Source organism: Mastacembelus armatus, chromosome 11 (assembly GCF_900324485.2).
Source record: "Mastacembelus armatus chromosome 11, fMasArm1.2, whole genome shotgun sequence".
Lineage (NCBI taxonomy): Eukaryota > Metazoa > Chordata > Actinopteri > Synbranchiformes > Mastacembelidae > Mastacembelus > Mastacembelus armatus.
In genome coordinates, this window is record NC_046643.1 from 1324769 (window position 1) to 1346540 (window position 21772).

The 21772-nt window shown below is 41.6% G+C and overlaps 2 protein-coding genes, 1 long non-coding RNA gene and 2 other non-coding genes across 6 annotated transcripts; 4 read left to right on the top strand and 1 right to left on the bottom strand.

The window, feature by feature from the left end:
* Positions 1-266: 266 nt before the first annotated feature.
* snapin (SNAP associated protein) lies at positions 267-4197 on the bottom strand. Its single transcript, XM_026299894.1, has 4 exons — positions 4044-4197; positions 2950-2996; positions 2682-2800; positions 267-1142 (listed from the first exon to the last, which is right to left on the bottom strand). The coding sequence occupies exons 1-4, from the start codon at positions 4157-4159 to the stop codon at positions 1035-1037; spliced, it is 390 nt and encodes a 129-aa protein (XP_026155679.1). The 5' UTR covers positions 4160-4197; the 3' UTR covers positions 267-1034.
* Positions 4198-4210: 13 nt separating this feature from the next.
* Positions 4211-9068, top strand: chtopa (chromatin target of PRMT1a). Its single transcript, XM_026299893.2, has 6 exons — positions 4211-4505; positions 5249-5338; positions 6425-6575; positions 7517-7691; positions 7786-7932; positions 8106-9068. Exons 2-6 carry the CDS (start codon positions 5274-5276, stop codon positions 8306-8308), a joined length of 741 nt encoding a protein of 246 aa, XP_026155678.1. The 5' UTR covers positions 4211-4505; positions 5249-5273; the 3' UTR covers positions 8309-9068.
* A 2945-nt stretch (positions 9069-12013) lies between these two features.
* Positions 12014-17101, top strand: LOC113126559 (uncharacterized). 2 transcript variants are annotated; one of them, XR_003295318.1, is made up of 8 exons: positions 12014-12095; positions 13121-13171; positions 14381-14404; positions 14580-14624; positions 15185-15212; positions 15804-15855; positions 16643-16681; positions 16927-17101. It is a non-coding gene; the product is annotated as an uncharacterized LOC113126559 (long non-coding RNA). The 2 variants fall into 2 exon arrangements; XR_003295317.1 differs by lacking the exon at positions 15185-15212 and having other exon boundaries at positions 12015-12095.
* LOC113127024 (small nucleolar RNA SNORA18) lies at positions 15271-15404 on the top strand. Its single transcript, XR_003295366.1, has one exon. It is a non-coding gene; the product is annotated as a small nucleolar RNA SNORA18 (small nucleolar RNA).
* On the top strand, positions 15897-16022 carry LOC113127019 (small nucleolar RNA SNORA8). The gene has a single exon (XR_003295361.1). It is a non-coding gene; the product is annotated as a small nucleolar RNA SNORA8 (small nucleolar RNA).
* Positions 17102-21772: the final 4671 nt, after the last annotated feature.

Here is a 21772-nt window from a genome sequence, read left to right on the forward strand (position 1 = left end):
GTGAACACAGTGTGTTACATGGGTTTAATTGTTGCACTTATGTTGAGTAAATTCCTGGATATGAACTAGTTTGGAACTCAACACAGTTAACTAAAAAATAAACTGTCTAATTATAAATGGGAATTATGAGTAATACTGCAATTGTAAAATTAAGCCCTACCAGAGAAACTGCCATGAAATTGGCTGAACGCATTCATGCTCCCATTGAGATGGTGACTTTCTATTTTATAATGACGCAAGGGACTAAGGACAGGTAAATCATCAAATTCATTCAGTTCAATATCTTTTAATTGAGGGATACAATAAACAACCTTTTCCTTATTTTCATCAGCATGTGGGCAAATAAGCAACACACAAAAGATTTTATGCACACAAAAAGATGAGAATGTGATGTTAATGTAACTTTTATAAGCATTCCTAATAAAGCAATGAATAGCATACAAAAAACAAAGACAAATATTTAGGGTGCATAATCAATTCACCTGAGCAAATAAAAGGCTGTAAACAGAAATAAAACACATCTCTACCATTTAATGACATTTCTGAAGTCACCTAGAGGACAATTCAAGATCAACAACCATCTCCTGAAGCTAGAGACTGGAACAGGGCATGTAGACTGACATTTTAAGTTAAACCAAAGTACTCAACAAAAAATTTGTGTAACTCAAGCCAAATGTCACCACCTATCCTGCAGACTTGGTGACAATCTAGCTTGTTCATGGATGGAAGTATTTATCTTAATCTCAATGTTGAAACAACCTATATGAATAAATAATTGTCTCAGTATCCAAGAACATTCATTAACTTGAACAAAAGACAGACAAAATTGGAAGGTTTTAGAAGCTAGAAGCCTAATGCAAAGCAGATAGCCATCTGGATGTTATTCTGGAAACAAAGGCAGTGCAGGACCCAGACATATCATTAAATAAGAACTAAGGAAGCAGGACTTGTTCTCATGTTACAGTTGCCTGTACTGACATGATGGTCACGACAGTTCATAGTATTGGCTAGGCAGAGCAGCAGGAGGTAGCAGCTCAGGGTTTACTGGGAGAGCGGGATGTGAACACTCCTGAAGCCTCCAACATTGTCTTTCTTCGCGCTGTTTCCTTGGCCACATTGTGGTTGAGTCGCCTCAGACGTTCCTGTGACACAACATTTGGGTTGTATGTTTGTTTTTGTATCATTGTATGATTTGTTTTTTTCTGCCATCATTTGCTTTTAAACTTGACCAGTTGGTAATTTGCTGGTGATACAAGATTAATTATAACTAGAGATGTGCAGCACTGAAACTCTGAAGCTTGTTTCACATCTGTGAAGTCACTGTTTCAACACACCATACCGGAGCTTGTACCTAACAAAAACTGTCAGGTGAATGATGATAACTGAAATTTAAAGTCATTCATGCTTTGGACACCAATTAAATCAATTTTAGAAAGTTTGATTTAGAAATCAAGTTTAGAAAGATTTGCATGTAACCTATGTGACAGGCAGATTAGTGAGATTGTAAGAGAAGAGAATAATGGGGGATAATGATGATCGGCACTAAAGGCATAATTATAAACACATTTTCACCTGTTACCAAGTAATAATTAAGGTTACAGCTTCATTTAATGAACACCCCTTACCAGTCACATCACATTTAAATTCAGTCATGAATTACTATATATCTATCATGGTAGGTAAAGCACATCAGAGACAAAAGGCTTTATCATCTAATCTTGGGATTGGATGTCTGCAACAATATTTTCTATCTTGGCTATTTGGACAACATACTTAATTTATTACCTATTACTACTTAAAATATTACTACCTATATAACAGCATGACATCTGCATTTAATGCAGCATTTCTTAATATTAATAAGCCTTATGCTTCTTGGACTTGTCTCCTTACACAGACTGAAACAATTAAAATCGCTGGGGTGTTCTGATTTGGTCTCAACCTTGAAGTGCTGTTGTAGGTTTTCAAAGCCACTAGATGTCACTGCAGTTGCTTTGTTTGAAGCTTCAAATCTCTCCAGATTTAAAACTTCATAAGGCTTCATCATGAGTTACAGCAGTATTAGAGGTAGCAGCTTAGTAATACTAATGGGAATCAGAATCAGCTTAATTAGCTATGTTTGTGAACACAAACAAGGAATTTGACTCCGGTTCACTAAGCTCTCAATGTACAAAACTTAAAAGTTAATCCTAAAAAAAGGAAGACAGTATGTACAAAATAAAGACTGAAAAATCATGGGTTTTTTTTCCTCGATACAATACATACAATCTGTGAACTAGTGCAATTGGAGTGCAAGGATTTAACTATAACTGAAGTATAACAGTGACAGTGGTGTCACACCTTACATGAGGTAGGTACAGTTGTGCAAATATGCATACAGTGTTATTGCCACTCTATGACATTAGGAGTTCATGAGAGCGACAGTCTAGGGGAGAAACTTTAATAGCAGTGGTGTTGCTAACAATGATAAAATGTGTTGTAGTAATAGCAGCTACAGGTATTAGTTGTAGTACTAACAGTAGTAAAGATAGGAACAATTTTTTAGTGGCAGTGGTTTATATCTACTTGTTAAAGGTAAATCAAAATCTTTTAGCTCTGTTCACTATGGGTTTGTCACTACAAGTGACACCTTTCACAGAAATGTTAATGCATGTTTACCACACCAAAGGTTGGCCACTGACCTGAGCATTCTGCAGTATGTTGTTTACTAGCACTACTCTACGTCTTGCATTCAGCAGCTTCTTTACATAAGGATCCAGGTCTAGAGCCACCTTCTGATGTTCATTTATCCTGCATAACTCTGCAATGAACATACATTAAATGACACACAAGATATTGTTTAATGAACTTCAAACATGTATTCTGAGTTATTACTTTGATTAAGATAAAGGCAAAAGTTAACACCTGTGACATGGACTGATATAATAACATTACGGTCTTTACAATTACCTGTGGCCAGACTGTCAATATGTTCTCTTAACTCTACCTGGCTTTCCCTGCAAAGAATAAAGTAACATTAGAGAAAGGCTAAGTGATCCAACACAAAAATGCAGTGCTGTACAATGCACTGTAGGTTGATTAAAAAAAAAAGACTCACTGAAATCAGGAACAAACATTAAAATTACAAAGGCAGCTCTTCAACACCTGAAAACAAAGTTTCAAACTATGGCAGGTCATTTTAACATTAAGTTGTCCACCAATTTAATGTTACATTATATCTAGATATCTGTGATGTATTTACAAATAGTCAAAACTGTAATTTAAGATACTATGCATTCAGAAAGTATCACACGATACATACCTCCATACAGTGATACGATACCAATTAATAATGCCATATTTTACAATACTTAACATCCTTTTAAGAACAGTGCTAAAATTACAACTTGCTGTGTAACACTTCGGTAATCTAATTATAGGCAGGCACATCTCAGGTGAAAGCACAGGTATTAGCTACCTCCAGGGCATTACTGCCTGTTCATATATGTTATAAAAATCAAAATTGTATGCAAGTGTTCTTACATTCAAATTCACTATAAACATGAAAAAAGTACCTTAACCTTCAGCTTGTGCAAAAAAAGATTATAGATTCTGTGGTGCATTTTTTTTTAATCTCACAAGACCTTCCAACATGACAATGACCCTAAACACAGCCAAGGCAGCACAGGAGTGATTTAGGGACACTGTGAATGTCCTAGAGAGGCCTAGCCAGAGCCCTGACCTGAACCCTGTCGAACATCTCTGGAAAGACTTGAAAATGGCTGTCCAGTGTCCACCAACGGTCCCTATCCAACCTGACCGAGCTTGAGAGTTCCATAGTTGCATTTTAGATATCAAAACTTGCATTGACTAGTCAAAATTATAATGTCGCAAATTCTGTCCATCTATGTTATGTTAAAACGGCCTGGTTTACCGGGGGAAATAATCAATAACACACAGCACCTGGTCAACAGAATCACGAGACTGAGTCTAACTAGCCTAGGAGGATGTGAAGGTTAAATAAATAAAGACAGAATAGATTTATAGAATAGAATACGATTTACCTGACTGAGTGTACATGCAGGTCGAGCTGCTGGATAGCAGGTTTCAAGAGGTCGAGGAGTCCTTCAGCGATAGCATCTCTACCTGAAGAAGTCTCCACTAACGCAGCTGCAGCCATTTTAGTTAGTGAGCCGTCCACACAGTCAGACAGGAAGTACGTCACCGTGACGGATACGTCACAAGATCCTCTCCATTTTCTTCCCAAGGATCGTCCATTTTAGGGAGGTTTTTCGTGAAAGACTTTTTCTAGTGTTTTGTCGTTGTTCAGGCATGTTCGTCTGGTAGAGTTTGCTCATGTTTGTTACAGAACTTAGCTGAGAAGTGAAATTACCTCATTACAGGTTTTGTTAACCTAAGAAGAACGTACGGACACCATCTGCGGCCTCATCGTGCTTGTTCTAGCTAGCAGCAATAGGGGACGCTAGCTGGCGTTAAGGCTTTATTCGACCTACGAAACCTTTACTGTAAGTCAGAATGAAGAACTATTGAAATGATTTGACAATTTTGGTAAATCGAAAATTTTTAAACACAACATAAACTGTAGTAAGTATTTGCCGTTAATGTGGTGCGCAAAAGTCTACAATGGGCAAGCTTCAGTTTCAGTTATGTTCAGCCAGTTTGTATATTGGATATTGAAAATTGATATTGAATATTGGAATACTTTGTGACCTCCTAACTATTAAACCATATGAAGCTGTAGCACACCCGTGGTGGCTAACGTTATCTGCCTGCCTCGTTATTCACTGGCTAATATAAACCAACACTGCATCCTCTACAGTGGCGGCTGACTGGCTGCATATGTTTGTCCATCTGTGATATACGACCAGGCAGCTGTTAATCGCTTCTCCTTACACACACAGTGGCTTTAGTGGCAACTGAGCAAACATCACCATCTTAAAATGAGGTTCACATTACTAACTAAAAATACTTTATCTGCGCTCATTCAAGTTAATTTTCTATTTATTCTACCATTAATTTGTCTTTTATTTCTATAAAGCACTTTGAATTACTCTGTGTATGAATTGTGCTATATAAATAACATTGCCTTGCCTATTCTGGCAATGGTTAATGTGATGTTGGTTAATGTAAAGTCTGATTATAAAAGTCAAGCTTAATTCACACCGTGTGTAGACTACCTCCTTAATCTATATATTGCATTCTTATTTATTTTCTGTCCTGTCTTTTTTTTTGTTTTGTTTTTTTCCAGCAACCTGCAAGCAAATTCTGTCAAAATGAGCGCAGCCTCTTCCCAAAAAGTTGTCCTGAAAAGCACCACTAAAGTGTCCCTAAATGAGCGGTGAGGCGCCACGCACCCTAACAACAGTTAGATACCAGATGCAAGGGCCATCCATGGCTCGTGAAGGTTCTAGTGCTCTCTACGGAAGGCTACTGTTGGGGACCGGACCCGACATGGATGCTATTCTGACTGTCCTGAGTGTGTGCATTGCTCATTCAACTTTGTTGGCCCTGTCAGAGTTTGTTGATGCACTAGCAGTGCTTTATGTGATTGTGACAAGCAGAGGGGGCTTTCTCAGACCATATATCTTGTGTGAGCAGTGCACATACCTAGAAAAGGGGAAAGGGTAGTGGTCTTATTTGGTAAGACTTGGTAAGCCTATGCTGAATCAAACCACTCTCCTCAAAAAAAAGTGCTTTGGCACACCTGCTCCCCATTGTGTAAAGAGCACGGTATACATCAAGTATACACTTTTAAAGAGGAGAGGAAGACTTAAGCTAAACCAGGGATATGGAGCACCTCTTAATCCTTCCTGCATCTGTCAAATGTTTCTCTCTCTTAAACCAGAGCAAATGAAGCACATGCTCCTTTATCCTCCTGTTCTGGCATCTCTGCTCTGCTCTACTCTGTCTGTAAGGTTGTTACTCAGTCTTAGCTTGGACGTGACAAAGAGCTCCCTTTCCCATCCATCTCTCTTTCCCTGCTCTCAGTGTCTGTGGTTTGACCACAAGTCATGGTCCATGCTGTAAGTGACTGGGTGGCTAAGCACTCCACATGTCCAGGGCCTCTGCTGCTGCATCATGATGACAACCCAGTCAGCTGGAGGCCTGTAAGTGGCAAATTGTGCTCTCCCTCTGCCTCTCTCTACTTCTTCCTTATCTTAGTTTGCCTGTCTAACTTTGTTTGTTTGAAAACACATTCTAAATTGAAGTATAAATAATTCTGGATTGCCATTTGATTGAGAGAGAAAGTGAGTGCCAACAAGTGGGATTTAAGTCTTACATGACAAAAGAGCCACCAGAGTCTGTGGCTGGATCCATAATATGAGAAATGACGTTATGTGGAACCCTGCTTCCTCCTCCTCTGTATATCCCCTGTCCCCTTCTTTTACTTCCTCCCTCTTTTTTTTCCCTCCCACCTCTAAAGCTTCACTAACATGCTGAAGAACAAGCAGCCCACTGCGGTAAGCATTCGAGCCACCATGCAACAGCAGCATTTGGCCAGTGCCCGCAATCGTCGGCTGGCTCAGCAGATGGAAAACCGGCCCTCAGTGCAAGCTGCTCTGAATCACAAGCAGGTGAGGAGGTCAACGTTAGACAACCTGGGAGCCAGTGGACCTTTTGTATGTAGAGCCATGTTGTTAACTGTGGACTGACTTAAGTCAATATTGTATTTGTGTAAGGAGGTAATATAAGAGGGGTGGTCTACTTAATCACATTACATCAGCAGATGAAAACCTAAGACTAACTCATCTGGGAAGGCTGTCTCCATTTTCTTGAATTTAGATGTTTTATTACTCTGGAACCAGTGAGCAACTTACTCATACAATAGCCTTACCTGCAGTATGTAAAGTGTTATGTGAGAAAGAAAAATTTTGTACTCTGAATTGGTGAAAGAGCTCAATCTTGGTTCCAGTATTGTGACTACCTCCTTGCTAAATGTCCTTTACTTTATTAATATGTTAATATGTTCACAGTAGCACCCAGCAGTTTTCTGTAGGCAGCAGTTTCCAGCAAAATTCTTTAAACTCCGTGCCCACCTAGCATCAGAAGGTGCTGAAAACCATGTAATAGCTAGTGGTTTATTAGATTCCTGAATGGTTTCAGACATATCCAGAAATAAAAGAATTAAGAATACTTGATGGCAAGCATTTTCTGAAGGCCCTTTTAATATTGTGCTTAAGTCTGTCAGTCTGTGTGTGAAAGTATGGTTAATAATCCAGTAATATCAAAATCCCTAACTGTTTAGCTGTCTACATGGTAATGTAGATTAGTATGTAGTATTTTATTTATTTTTTTCTTAAAGTGGTGGAACACACCGATTTTATTTATTTACTTGCTAGAGCACACATATAGAATGTGTCCACATATCCCAGTGCATAGAACAGTTTGTGTTGGTTTAACGTGACGCTTCAATAGGCCATTAGCTATCACTAACTGCATGTAAACACTACCGTTCGGGCATCTTTTCTTCAGTATAGTTCACCTTGTCCTGTGTCCATGAATAACTTGCATCCAGAGCCTGAAGCAACGCTTGGGGAAGGGCAACATCCAGGCCAGGCTGGGTCGGCCTGTTGGTGCTCTAGTCCGTGGAGGAGCTGCTGGAGGTAGAGGAGTGATGCGGGGGATGACCAGGGGAGGCCTGCGAGGGCGAGCCAGAGGAGGAATAATGAGGGGAGCTCTGAACCTGAGAGGTTGTTATTCACAATCTTCAACAGTGCCTCATCCATTAATATGGCTCTTATTCTTTTCAGATTATAGATTTTTCATCTTGTTTGTCTTGCAAAGGTAAGCGAGTGTCTACAGGCGGCCCCTTGCGAGGACGGGGCCCTGCTGGTCGTCTGGCCATACGTAGAGGGGGCCGCCACCGTGGAGGAGCTGCTGGTAGAGGAGGACCTCTCTCCCGAGGAGCAGCACGTGGAGGAGTAGCAAGAGGTCAGGGACTGGCAATGTTTTACTTTCTTTACTGTGTAAGCATGCATAAGGATTTGTGAGAAGTGAGTCTTTGTAAGTGAAGAATACTGAGTAACTCAAAGCTTTAAAGTTGAATTGCTTACTGGTCAGTGCTGTCCAGTCACCTGTGTTATGCCTCTGTATGTGTTGGGCAGGCCGTGGTGGACTGCGTGGGCGTGGTGGCTTTGCTGGTCGAGGTGGTCGCAGCCGCGGGCGTGGACGAGGCGTCGGCCGACCAGCTGTGACCCGTGAACAACTGGACAACCAGCTGGATGCCTACATGTCAAAGACCAAAGGTCATCTTGATGCTGAACTGGATGCCTACATGGCCCAGGCAGACCCTGATAGCATGGAGTGACTTTAAAGATGCTGAAGCAGAAGTACATGTAGAGTCAGCAGAGAACTTTGTAGCTGAACTCGGAAATTCAGAAATGCTGAGAAATGATTGTGTCTGGCACTCAGCAGGAAATTGGGGGCGTCATCTGACTGTGGTTTGACCACTAGTCAGTTTTTCAACAACCTGCTCCTGCAAAACTCTATCTCGGGAATAGCTGTGTGAGGGGACCTTTTTAAACATTAACAAACCCTTCTGTGTACAGTTTGTGTTTACCTTGATATATGTATGACCTGGAACAGTTAGTTATATATATAAAATATGCACACACATATATGGAACAAGTTTCTGTAATGGCTTGAAACTCATCTGCGATAAAGTGAAATTGTTAACTTGTTAAACAATCATTTGAATCAAATTTTAGTTTCATTTTACCATCGGTGTGCACTAATTAGATCATTATCAAAACATGTACGATATAAAACTTGTCTACATACTTTTGTCAGACAAATGTTTTTATTCACCTCTTGCATTTAAAAAAAATAATTAGTGTTGTGAAAACTTTTCTTCCTTTATCTTCCATTTGTAATTTTTCTGCAGTGTTCTCAACTTTAACTGCATTTCTTTTACCCAATGCCAAGTACAGTAGATTTTAATTAAAATGGAAATTGTAATTTCCCTGATTGTGTAAATTTGATAAAATATTAACCACAAATCAGATGTTGAGTTGAAATGTTTATTTTGGAGTGAATCAATAAATTAGCCAGTAATGGCAAGTCAATTACACAAATGGACAAAATTATTGGTACCCTTCTGTTAAAGAAAGACCCACAATGGTCGCTGCAATAACTTGGAACTGACAAAAGTTCTAAACATTTCCTGAAAATTAACTAATGAAAATCATACATTGCTTTTGAAATGTGGTTCAACAGAAGCATTTGAAGTTACCAACTTATGAAACTGGCCTGGATAAAAATGGTGGTACCCTAAATATTTAGTTGCACAACCTTTTGAGGTAATTACTGCAATCAATGCACCTGACTCCTCATGAGCAAACTCCAGACGTAACTTGTTTGAAGGGTTCCTTCTCCAGACTGCATGTTATTACATTCAATTGGTTTCACTCAAAATGTTAATAAACCCACCCAGTTTTAATCACACCCTTGATCTTGTTCTGACATATGGCATCAAAATTGAACATTTAATATACACCAACCTGCAGTGTCTATTTGTTGTTTATTGTTGCTGTTCTTTTCTCTCTGCTCTATCCACTCACCCCAACCGGTCGAGGCAGATGGCCGCCCAAACTGAGCCCGGTTCTGCTGGAGGTTTTTTCTTCCATTAAAGGGAGTTCTTCCTCTCCACTGTCGCCAAGTGTTTGCTCATAAGGGAATTGTTGGGTTTTTTGTTTTTGTGAAGTGCCTTGAGATGATTGCATTGTGATTTGGCACTATACAAATAAACTGAATTGAATTGAATGTTTCAGCTCTTTCCACAGATGTTCAATAGGATTTAAATCAGGTCTCATTGGACTGCTCATTCAGAACAGTCCACTGTTTTTTTCTTAGCCATTCTTGGGTGTTTTTAGCTGTGTGTTTTGGGTAATTATCCTGTTTGGAGGATGCATGACCTGTGACTGAGACCAAGCTTTCTGACACTAGGCAGCACATTTCACTACAGAATGCCTTGATAGTATTGGGACATGAACTGCACCTGTGCCCCCCCGAGTTGGTTTATTTGAAGAGATCAGTCAGTAGCCTATTGAAGATTCTATAATTTTATTGTTTCCAAAGCAAAACAGATTACATGAGCAAATACAGTCAGATATATCTGGAGTTCTGTGACACTATTTCGAATGCATGTAGCCACAGAACTGAAAACAAGGACACACACAGTGGTTATATAGTCTGATTACGCCCTTCTCAACTGTAACTGTTGCTGCTCAGCTTGTTCCAATATATGGCCTTTACATCAGTGTATGCTCAATAATATTTCACCTCCTATATATGGTCTCTACACCAGTATATGCTCAGTAATATTTAACTTCCCATACATGGTCTTTACACCAGTGATTACAATAATTCAATGTTTTATTTTTGACCCCTCACAATAGTCTTGGGATTTCGTTGTGTCCTGCACAGATTCAAAACACCCTGTGCCAGATTCAGCAAAGCAGCCCCAGGGCATAACAAGCCTCCTCTATGTTTCAAAGTAGGTACAGTGTTATTTTCTTTGTATGCTTCAGTTTTGTGTATGTGAACATAGAACTGGAGCTCCAGTTTTTTCTCATCTGTCCAAAGGACATTCTCCCAGAAGCTTTGTGGCTTGTTGATATGCATTTTGGCAAATTCCAGTCTCACTTTTTTATGATTTGCTTTCAACAGTGGAGTCCTCCTCGGTCGTCTTCCATTAAGTCCACTTTGGCTGAAACAGTGACGGATGGTGCAATCTGACACTGATGTACCTTGGAGTTCACCTCTAATCTCTTTGGAAGTTGTTCTGGGCTCTTTGATTACCATTTGTATTATCCGTCTCTTTAATTTGTCATCAGTTTTCCTTCTTGTCACCGCGTCCAGGGATGTTGGCTATAGTCCCATGGACCTTTAACCTCTGAATAATATGTGCAACTGTAGTCACAGGAGCATCAAGCTGCTTGGAGATGGTCTTATAGCCTTTACCTTTAACATGCTTGTCTATAATTTTCTTTCTAAACTCCTGAGACAACTCTCTCCTTAGCTTTCTGTGGTCCATGTTCAGTGTGGTACACGCCATGATACCAAACAGCACAGTGGTTACTTTTCACCCTTTAAACAGGCAGACTGACTGATTCCAAGTTTGAACACACCTGTGATGCTAATTACAGGACACACTTTAGTTTAACATGTTTAACAGGCCAGTTCCATTAGTTTGTTTTTAAAAATGCTTATTTTGAACCACAATTCAAAAGCAATGTCTGATTTTCATTTGTTAATTTTCTGTAAATTTTTATTTATTATTCCTTTTGTTAGTTTCAAGTTATTTCAGTGACTATTGTGGAAGGGTACCAACAATTTTATCCACGTGTGTACCCATGATCTCAAATTGCATTCTTCTCCCTCTTCTGATATGATAAATTATTTATCCATCCATTATCTATACCTGCTTATTCCTAACCTGGGTGACAGGGATCTGCTGGAGCCTATCCCAGCTCTCTTTGGGTGAAAGGCAGGGGTACACCCTGGACAGGTCACCAGTCCATCACAGGGCCACATAGAGACAAAAAACCTCACACACTCACACTCACTCCCTCTCACTTTGAAAGTCGGTTTATTCAATCATGCTTCTAACCAAAGTAGGCTATATCTTTATATAATTTTAACATATTCACTTTTAAACAAACATTTCTAATAATTAATTAATTGTAATTAATTAGAGTAGTAATTACACTATCCATACAAATTTCTTCCGTTTGAGACAAGCAGAACTCCCTGGGTTTCTAGTCCAGCCTCTTTTGCCTAACAATAACAATACTATGTAATGCGCATAAAGTTGAAGATAAAAACTAGGCTGTGTCCGAATTTCCACCCTACTCCGTATATAGTGCTTCACGGTATAGTGATTGAGGGGTTAGGGACTAGTGTGGACATTCAACCTGTCTGACTTATCCCAACAAAACCTTAGCTTTTACGATTTCCGAGTTACCGTGAACGCAGAACCAAGTGACGAAAAGTGATTTCAATTGACGTAACTCGTGCTATAAATGGTTTTGCGGCAGCCTGTATCCTCCTCTTTAGGCTTTCAAGGGTTCGTGTCTGCGGAATGTGTGAACCAGGTAACTACAAATAATTATTATTACCTGGTCTCCTAAACATGGTACATGACACACTGAACTATGTTTACCACCGCCATAACGATATCCATGTATTTTATCTAATATTTACAGGTAATTAAGTAATGGAAAATGTGATCGTTTTGACCACCACGTTGTTCTCATTGTGAGCTAGCTGCTAGCCTGTTTGATGCTAAAATGGCGAATGGCTTTTTAAACTATTTTGAAGAATACAGCAAGTCTGAATTGTATTAATTTATGTTGACCCACTGTAGGTTAACTGCACTTGTTGCATGACTTGTATTGTCGAACGAAGCTTTCCTGACGATTCAAAGCCAATTGTATGTCAAAGATTAATTAACCCCACCAAACCTCATTTAACAGTGTTCACTAGTGAATTAAAGAGTGCTTATGTCATTGCCAATTGAAGGTCATAACTGTGGAAAGAATGTGTAAAACTTTTTTTCATTTAATTTAGAAATTTATTTGTTACTCTCTTGACTCTAGTAAATAATGTAAGCCTCAAAACCAAGCTTTTGTGGAAAATACTGATAGTACATGACATATGCTTCAGAGCCTTGGTGGCATATGTAACATCACTGTTCTTGAGTCGAAGTATGTTCCCTATTTGAGACAGCGTTTCGCTTAGATAGGAATACACATGATTTACACAAACTAAGCTTCATTAGTTGGATGAAAACATAAGCAATAGTTCACTGTAGAAGAGTTTCAAGAACAAAGTCCTGTGTGTTGGGAAACAGTAGGAAGTGGAAATTGCCAGGCAGATGGATCCTATGCTGCACTGCCACTGTGCAGACTAGTTGGTTGGATTTGCTCTATGCAGTGAGCTGATCCCAGTATAGCAGTGGATACAAGAACATCAGGTTTTGCTTTCATCTCAGCACTTCTGATTGCTGAATGGTGACAATGAGGCCTGGCACATGGATATTCTGTCTGCTGGTTTAGTATGTATGAAATATATATGACTGTCAGATGTGAACAAGCCTTTCTCTCTCCCCTGCCCCCAGGATCTGATATTATTGGTGCATGTGATAGGGAGTGGCACTTTGGGACATGAGGTCAGTACTGATCTTAGTAATAATCTTCAGTGTGTTCTTTTGAAAGAATAAAAGGAACCTTTCCTTTCCAGAAGTAGTTTCTGAACAACCCTTAGAGCTGCTGAACTCTGAACCAAGACCATATTGTATGACAACAGCTTATGCATCATATCATTCAAGAATGTTTTTAGTGACTATGCAAATCATAGCAAGAGTTTTAATGTACTGCTGCCTGAGATTAGCAACCAACCTTCACCCTTTCAGGAATGTAGCGGCATGTAATTTGACTTTCTGCTTGTATAAGATTTAGGACCCTTGTGAGTTTGAGGTACAAGGTTCTTTGATTTTCCAATATGTGTTACAAAATAGTTATATTCTGAATGTATGTCATCATGGAGGACATTTAGGGTGTACTCACACTAGGCACGGTTGGCTTGAACCGAGCCCGAGCGCCATTGTCTCCCTTCCTTACTCCCCCGCTGGCCTGCGCTTATATTGCACTTTACGTTCCTTGTCGGAGCACACCTACGTCAATATGATGCGACTGTTTTGAAGTAAACAGGAAGAGAAGCGCTGTAGCTCAGCAAAATGAAGTCCATTGCTGTATTCACGTTGTTGTTTAACATTTTGAGTCGTTTGGGACGCGGTGACGCACAGTGTTTTGCTGAACCGATCTCTTGCTTTTGTCGCTCGGAGAAATGTTCAAGAAATCGAGAAATGGAACAGTCGCTTAAGTGACGTCACGTCTCCAGTTCCGTGCTCCGGCGCGGATAGCACTCAAAATACGTGTGCCAGACGAGCCCAACCGAACCGTGCTCTGGCCCACCTCTTCCAAGCAGGGCTGGGACGGCTAGACGAACCGCGCACGAGCGCGGCACGGAGCGCTCACTCATACGAACCGTGCTTTAGGGGTCAAACGCGCTCGGATACGGTTCGAATCGCCTAGTGAGTACACCCTTTTACATTTTAGGTCATTGTTTTAGCTGTTGTGCAGGTGAGTGAGATAAGCTATTGTTGGTGGCACAGCATATACTCTGGTCCTGTTAGGTGGGCCATGCAGCTCATGCAGTGCATAGAGCAATTAATTCTCTTGCAACCCACTGCTGTCATCTATCTACAGCAGTGTTACTAATGGGAACTGACAGTTGTTTAGTTGGTGTCTTCCCCTGTCTTTCCTACCTCTTATAATTGGAAGTGGTTTAAAAAATTTTTTCATGGTCACCCATCCAGGTACTGGAGAAGACATCACACTAGGTAAGTCTTACCACAGAATACATCTGTTGTTGACTAAATGTTATGATGATTGGCTGAATGTGTTCAACTGCTCTGAGGTGTGACTGACAGCTGCCTTTCTGAACAGCACACTGCACTGATTAAATAAATATGTTTAGTTCTGGAATTGTTTTCACCTTTGTCCTGTCCTCTGCAGGATTCCTCACTGTACAAGCCTTCACCACTGATGAAGCAGCCTGATGTAAGTACAGTCCTTGCACATTGACCTTGTGTATTTCATGCAGCTGCTATTGGGTAGCTAAACAAACGGCACTTGCTGTAAATGGCTAAATATGTGGTACCAAGAGGAAATAAGTAGTTGCCATCCATCTTTGAGCCAAGCCTCATAATTGGTTTTCAGCCAACATGACAATGTAAACTGGGTAAATTTTCTGATTTTGGCTCATTCAAAGAAAGAGTAAGAGACCCACCTTTTTCTCTTCTCAATACTGATTCTGTTATCTAAACTAAACTGACATGATACTGAGAAACTCTTTGTGCAATTAATTGAAATGAAAGCTGTTGGATTGCTTAGTTGCATCGTCCTCCAAAGTAATCAAGTGAAAAATGTGCAGTAACTTCTGAAAGTGTTCAGTCCCTTTTACTTGGCTTGCTTTTCATGTAAGCCTTTTGAGTTAGGGTAATGTATACAGAGTGGAGGACATGCACATTGAAGCCTATCTCTTGAGTGAACATGTTACTTTGGCATTTACTATATATGGTAAGCAATTTGTCATGCTGTACTTCCAAACTTTCTTCCAGGTCTGTGCTACTAGGAACAGTAGCTAAGGTGTGTTGAACAGAAAGCAGTTGGAAGTGATGGGATAAGATGGTCTCTGCCAGTCAATGCTGAGGTCTATCCCGACACATCTTTAACTGTAGGGTCGTGTCGTTGGAAATGCCTCACAGAGCAAATCTGCAGTTTGGCTTTACCCACATGTTCACTGCCATGGGCATGCTGGGATATTACCGCAGAACACAATGATAACTCGTGAAGTGACAGTATTCCAACAGATTCATTCGTAGCAGACAGGCAGTGCACCTTTTTGATAACATTCCATTCAGTAACATTGCCGTATTGGGGTTGGTGTTTGACAATACAATAACCTTGGCTGTTACTCTGGAGTGAGCAGGCTGAAATCTAGAATCCTCTAAAAATAATACTATGAGTCTCTGTACCTGAAACAGTGTTACAACCAGTTGAGGACAGAAGGGTGTTTGCCATTAAAGTGAATATTAACATTTCTTATATTTATGTAATTTACATTTTCTTCACATAAAAGGAGGCTAACCACATATGAAGACCTCAAAAATGAGCTAGTCTTGTATTTTGTAAATGTTTTCAGTGAGATTTGTTGAAAAGTTGTCCTTTTGTTTTCAGGTCATGGTGATGCCAGGGTCATGAGACACTCATCAAATTGTGACAGCAGCAAGTGGGTTTATCTCTGTGTTCTGACAGCCTCTACAAAATGAAAGCACTGTATGGTATCTGCAGCCAGTTGGTTCATTAGCTGGTTTGTTCAAAAGTCAGTGCTAGACTAACTCAATATCTGGCATCGTTGGTCTCCATGCTGCCTGTGTTTGGGGTCCTGGTATGGTTCTTGAAACACACATTCCTAGTGTGTAAATGTGAAACAGCTGTTTTCCAGTCTTGTGTGAATATGAGCATTTCCTGATTGTACAGCCACTGTTCAGAATTGGCAGTGACAGCTTCCATCTCTCTGCTGCTTTCTGACATACACCAAAAGGCTGTTGCTGTCCATCTGATGTAGTCTGATCACAGAACTAAATGGAATGAGTTGTAGCCAGTGACTGTCGAAGGGGTGGACATAGCAAGCCTGCTTCCAGTTTTGAAGCCATATAGGAAGTAGCCACTGGCTCCCATTGACTTTCCATTTCAAAATCGGCACTAATTACTAAGTCCCTGACAGTAATATTGTGGCTTTGTCATCTTTGTTTGAACACAATCTTCCAAATTTGCTTCGTAGTATAAGATATTAAGGTAAATAACTGACAATCAGGTGCCTCCTTTAAGCCATGTTGCCTCATGTTTACAGCACCTTTGTATGCTTTTAATTTTAATGTAAGGTACCTATATCTGTTTGCAATGTACATCAGCTGATCAGACTGCTGTTACACCAGAAACCAAAGAAAGCTGAATTAATGATAAATGAACTAAAAAAAGTGAACTGAGATGTAACTGAAGAAATTTTGTTTCAGAATGCTGAAGCCATTCTGGAGAGGATATCCTTCATTGAGGTCAGTGAGTGTTCACTGCTGTTTGGAGTTGGTCATATACCAAGGCTTTCAGGATTCTGTTCCTGATTTGCTGTGGAGTTGACCAGAAAACAAAAACCATCCCAGTGGGCTTCTGCAAGAATCTACTTAGAAGACCTGCTGGGAACATTATCTGCCTTACTTGCATTTTAAGATGTCATCTCTGAATGCATTGGACCATATATAATGCATTACTAGAGCAAATGAACTTTTTACTTTGCTTTCAGGAGTAGCAGATTGATACAGAGCTATCAGTGAGGAGCTGAGAGGACAGCTGTCAGTGCTTTGCTGCTTTCATTTGTTTGGAAGTAAAATCATCTCTTTTGGGAATGACTTCATTTAAAAACAGCTATGTGTGTTGACAACAGATTTTACACCCAATAAAAAAGATTTAAAAAAAAAGTCTCTCCTGTCTATGATCACAAAAGCGTAACTTTTGCCTTAATGACTTGTGGATAGGCTAGGTACACTGTCTTCTACTATGAGGTGCCTTTTGCCAGTGTGGACTGAACTGTTAAAAGGGGAATTGGGGCAGGTCACTGTCACTGCTGCATCATCTGCATGGCTCACCTGGCTTACTGTAGTTGAGAGAAGCAGTGAGATCCTAGTAAACTGGTGTCAATTTTTGGAACCAAAGTAATCTAGACACTTCACTGAGGTGGCTTTTCATACTGTAGGTAACTACTGTTTCAGTGGGCAGTGAGCCACAACATTACAACTACTGGCAGGTTATATGAATAGCATCCCATTACAAGGGTGCTTGCCAAAAACAGCAAGTGAACACAGGTCTGTGTCTTAACAATCCTGTCTCTGAGCTCTGCAGGCTGTTTCTTTGACCTCATGGCTTGGTAGCTTCCTCCATATCTGATGCTCCACCACAGTTCTTAGAGGGTCCAGCCAACTGCCTAGCACAGAACTGGTCTTCTTCACCAGTTTGTCCAGTCGCTTACAGTTCCTGTTCATAAAGCCACTCCCCCAACAGACAACACCATAGAACAGTGTACTTGCCATGACAGTGTGGTGGAACATGCACTGCATGTCACTGCTGACATTGTAGGAACCAAGCCGTCTCAAGAAGAAGAGGTGATTCTGCCCTTTCCTGTACACTGCATCCACATTGGCAGACCACTCCAGTTTTTCGTCCAGTACCACCCCCAGGTACTTGAAGGTCTGTACAGTCTCTGTCTCATGTCCATCAATGCAGACTTACTGGCATGGTGCTTTTGATCTCCTAAAATCCACCACCAGCTCCTTAGTCTTGGTGGTGTTCAGGAGAAGATAGTTCTTTTTGCTCCAGTCAGTGAAGGTCTCCACTAGGTCCCTGTACTCCCCCTCCCGTCCACCATGTACACATGCCACAACAGCTGTATCATCAGAATATTTATGTATGTGGCAGGACTCTGAGTTATACCTAAAGTCTGCTGTGTCAACCGTGAACAGAAAACGAGCAAGAACAGTCCCCTGTGGAGCCCCAGTGCTGCATTCCAGTGTCCCAGAAACACATTTCCCCAGCCTGACATACTGCGGTCTGGATGTCAAATAGCCCATAATCCATGATGTCAGGGAGGGGGCCACCACCATATATAGAAGCTTGTCTCTCAATATAGGAGGCCATATAATGTTGAAAGCACTGGAGAAGTCAAGATCATAATCCTCATATATGAACTAGGCACATCAAGATAGGCATATGCCCTGTGCAGCATGTACAACACCGTATCTTGCACTCCCATGTGTTTTTGATAGGCAAAGCAGCCTCATGTGACGGACAAGGAGCCGCTCCAAGGTCTTCATGATATTGGATGTCAGAGCCATCGGTCCATAGTCATTTAGCTCCACCAGCCACCATGTTTTGGGCACCAGTATTAGACAAGAAGTTTTCCACAGCACCGGGACTTTTTCCAGCCAAAGGCTCATATTAAAGGGCCTCTGAAGAGGGACAGCTAGTTGTCCTGCACAGTCCTTCAGAAGCCTTGGACATACTCCATTTGGTCCTGCTGCCTTCTCAGGCCGATGTCTCCTGAGCTCAGCTCCAACCTCTTCCGTAGTTAGAGACAGAAGGAGCTGTTCAGATTGTAACAGAGGGATGGTGGAGGAAGAGGGAGCAGCCATAGAGGTGGAGATGGAGGTAGCAGTCATAGAGGAGGAGGTATAGTAAGGAGCTGCAGAGGTGGAGGTGGAGGGAGCAGCCTCAGAAGTGGAGATTGAGGGAGCAGCCGCATAGTGGAGGTAGAGTTAGAAGGCGCATCTACCACGTTGGAGAAGAAGGAAGCAGCCACAGAGGTAGAGGAGGCAGCTGAATATGTGGAAGGGGGCAGCCTCCAAGGTAATGGTGGAGGGAACAGCCGTAGAGGTAATAATGGTGGAGGGAACAGCTGTAGACATGGAGGTACAGAAAGCAGCAACAGAGGTGGCTGTGGAGGTGCAGGTGGAGGTGGAGGAAGCAGACATAAAGAATAAGGTGTAGTGAGCCTCAGAGGTGGAGGGAGCAACCGTTGGGGTGGTGGTGGAGGGGAGTAGCCACAATGTCAAACCTGATGTAATACTGGTTGAAGGTATTGACTCTATCCACATCACCATCCAAAGACTGAGAGTTATTCAGTTTGTAGCCAGTGATGGTCCTTACTCCCCTCCACATCTTCTTGGTATTATTGTTCTCCAGCTGTTTTTCCAACTTTTTCTTGTACTCCACCTTAGCTCACCTCAGTATCTTTTCGAGCTCCTGTTGCATAGCTTTTCCTTATCCCTGTCCTGGAAAGCCCTCTTCTTCTAGTTCAGGAGGTCTTTAATGTCACTGGTGATTCATGGTTTATTGTTAGGATAGCACCGTACTAACTGGGAGTACTGTGTCTCTACAGAAATTAATGTAGTCAGTGATGATGTTGACTCTGTCCGACGTAAAATCTAAGCCAAATCAAAGACGCGATCACAAATATGATTTCCATACTGGATCGGTCGCGGCCCAGGTTAACGACGACTGCTACTGGTGCTGTTGACTTACAGGGTGCCAGTGGAAATTGGACTACTATTGGTCGAAGAAGGAGAGGAGAGGAAGGCGTGTTCATAGGCAAAGAGGAGAGGAAGGGTAGGAGTGTAGGACTTAGAGTAGGAACTTTGAATGTGGGAACTTTGTGAGTGAAAACTAGAGAGTTGGCTGATATGATGGAGAGAAGAAAGGTGGATATCTTGTGTGTTCAGGAGACCAGGTGGAAAGGTAGCAAGGCCTATGGATTAGGAGCAGGGTTCAAGCTGTTTTATCATGGTGTGGATGGAAAGAGTAATGAAGTAGGAGTTATCCTGAAGGAGGATTTTGCTAGGAATGTTCTGGAGGTGGAGAGAGTCAGATAGGGTGATGAGTCTAAAGCTGGAAGTTGAAGGTGTGATGTTGAATGTTGGCAGTGGTTATGCCCCACAGGTAGGATGTGAGTTAGAAGAGATGCAGAAATTCTGGAGGGAGATGGATGAGGTGATTCAGGGTATCCCTAGTGGTGAGAGAGTGGTGATTGGGGCAAACTTCAATGAACATGTTGGTGAGGGAAACAGAGGTGACGAGGAAGTGATGGGTAAGTTTGGTATGCAGGACAGGAATGCAGAAGGACAGATGGTGGTGGACTTCGCAAAAAGTATGGAAATGGCTGTAGTGAACACATTTTTCCAGAAAAGGGAGGAGCATAGGGTGACATATAAGAGCGGAGGCAGGAGCACACAAGTTGATTACATCTTGTGCAGACGTTTCAACCTGAAAGAGATCAGTGACTGCAAAGTAGTGGCTGGGGAGAGTGTAGCCAGACAGCATAGGATGGTAGTGTGTAGGATGACTCTGGTGGTGAGGAAGATGAAGAGGACAAGGACAGAGCAGAGGACCAAGTGGTGGAAAAGGAAGAGTCTTGTGTGGCTTTCATGGAGGAACTGGAATAGGCTCTGGGAGGTCAGGAGGTTCTTCCAGATGACTGGACAGCTAAAGCTAAAGTAAAGCTAAAGACAGGTAGGAGGGTACTTGGTGTGTCATCTGGAAAGAGGAAAGCAGATAAGGAGACTTGGTGGTGGAATGAGGAAGTTCAGGAGTGTGTTAAGAGGAAAAGGTTAGCTAAGAAGAAGTGGGACACTGAGAGGACAGAAGAGAACAGACAGGAGTGCAGGGAGATGCAGCGTAAAGTGAAGGTAGAGGTGGCAAAGGCCAAACAAAGGGCGTATGGGGATTTGTATGAAACAGAGATGGGAAGGATGTGCAGCAGGTTAGGGTGATGAAAGACAGGGATGGAAATGTGTTGACAGATGCCACAAGTGTGATGGAAAGATGGAAGGAATACTTTGAAGAGTTGATGAATGAGGAAAATGTCAGCACAGAGTAGAAGAGGTGACTGTTGTGGAGCAGGAGGTAGCAAAGATCAGTAAGGATGAAGTGAGGAAGGCGTTGAAGAGGATGAAGAGTGGAAAGGCAGTTGGTTCTCACGACATACCTGTGGAGGTATGAAAGTGTTTAGGAGAGGTGGCAGTAGAGTTTTTGACTGAGCTACTTAACAAGATCTTCGAGAGTGAGAGGATGCCTGAGGAATGGAGGAGAAGTGTACTGGTGCCCATCTTTAAGAACAAGGGAGACATGCAGAGTTGTGGAAACTATAGAGGAATAAAGCTGATGAGTCACACAATGAAGTTATGGGAAAGAGTAGTGGAGGCTAGGCTGAGGTCAGAAGTGAGCATTTGTGAGGAGCAGTATGGTTTCATGTCAAGAAAGAGAACCACAGATGCAATATTTGCTTTGAGAATTCTGATGGAGTAGTACAGAGAAGGCCAGAAGGAGCTGCATTGTGTCTTTGTAGATTTGGAAAAAGCGTATGACAGGAGAGAGGAGCTATGGTTTTGTATGAGGAAGTCTGGAGTGGCAGAGAAGTATGTTTGAGTGGTGCAGGACTTGTATGAGAGCTGTAAGACAGTGGAGAGGTGTGCTGTAGGGGTGAGAGAGGAGTTCAAGGTGGAGGTGGGACTGCACCAAGAATCGGCTTTGAGCCCCTTCTTGTTTGCTGTGGTGATGGACAGGCTGACAGATGAGGTTAGACAGGAATCTCCGTGGACCAT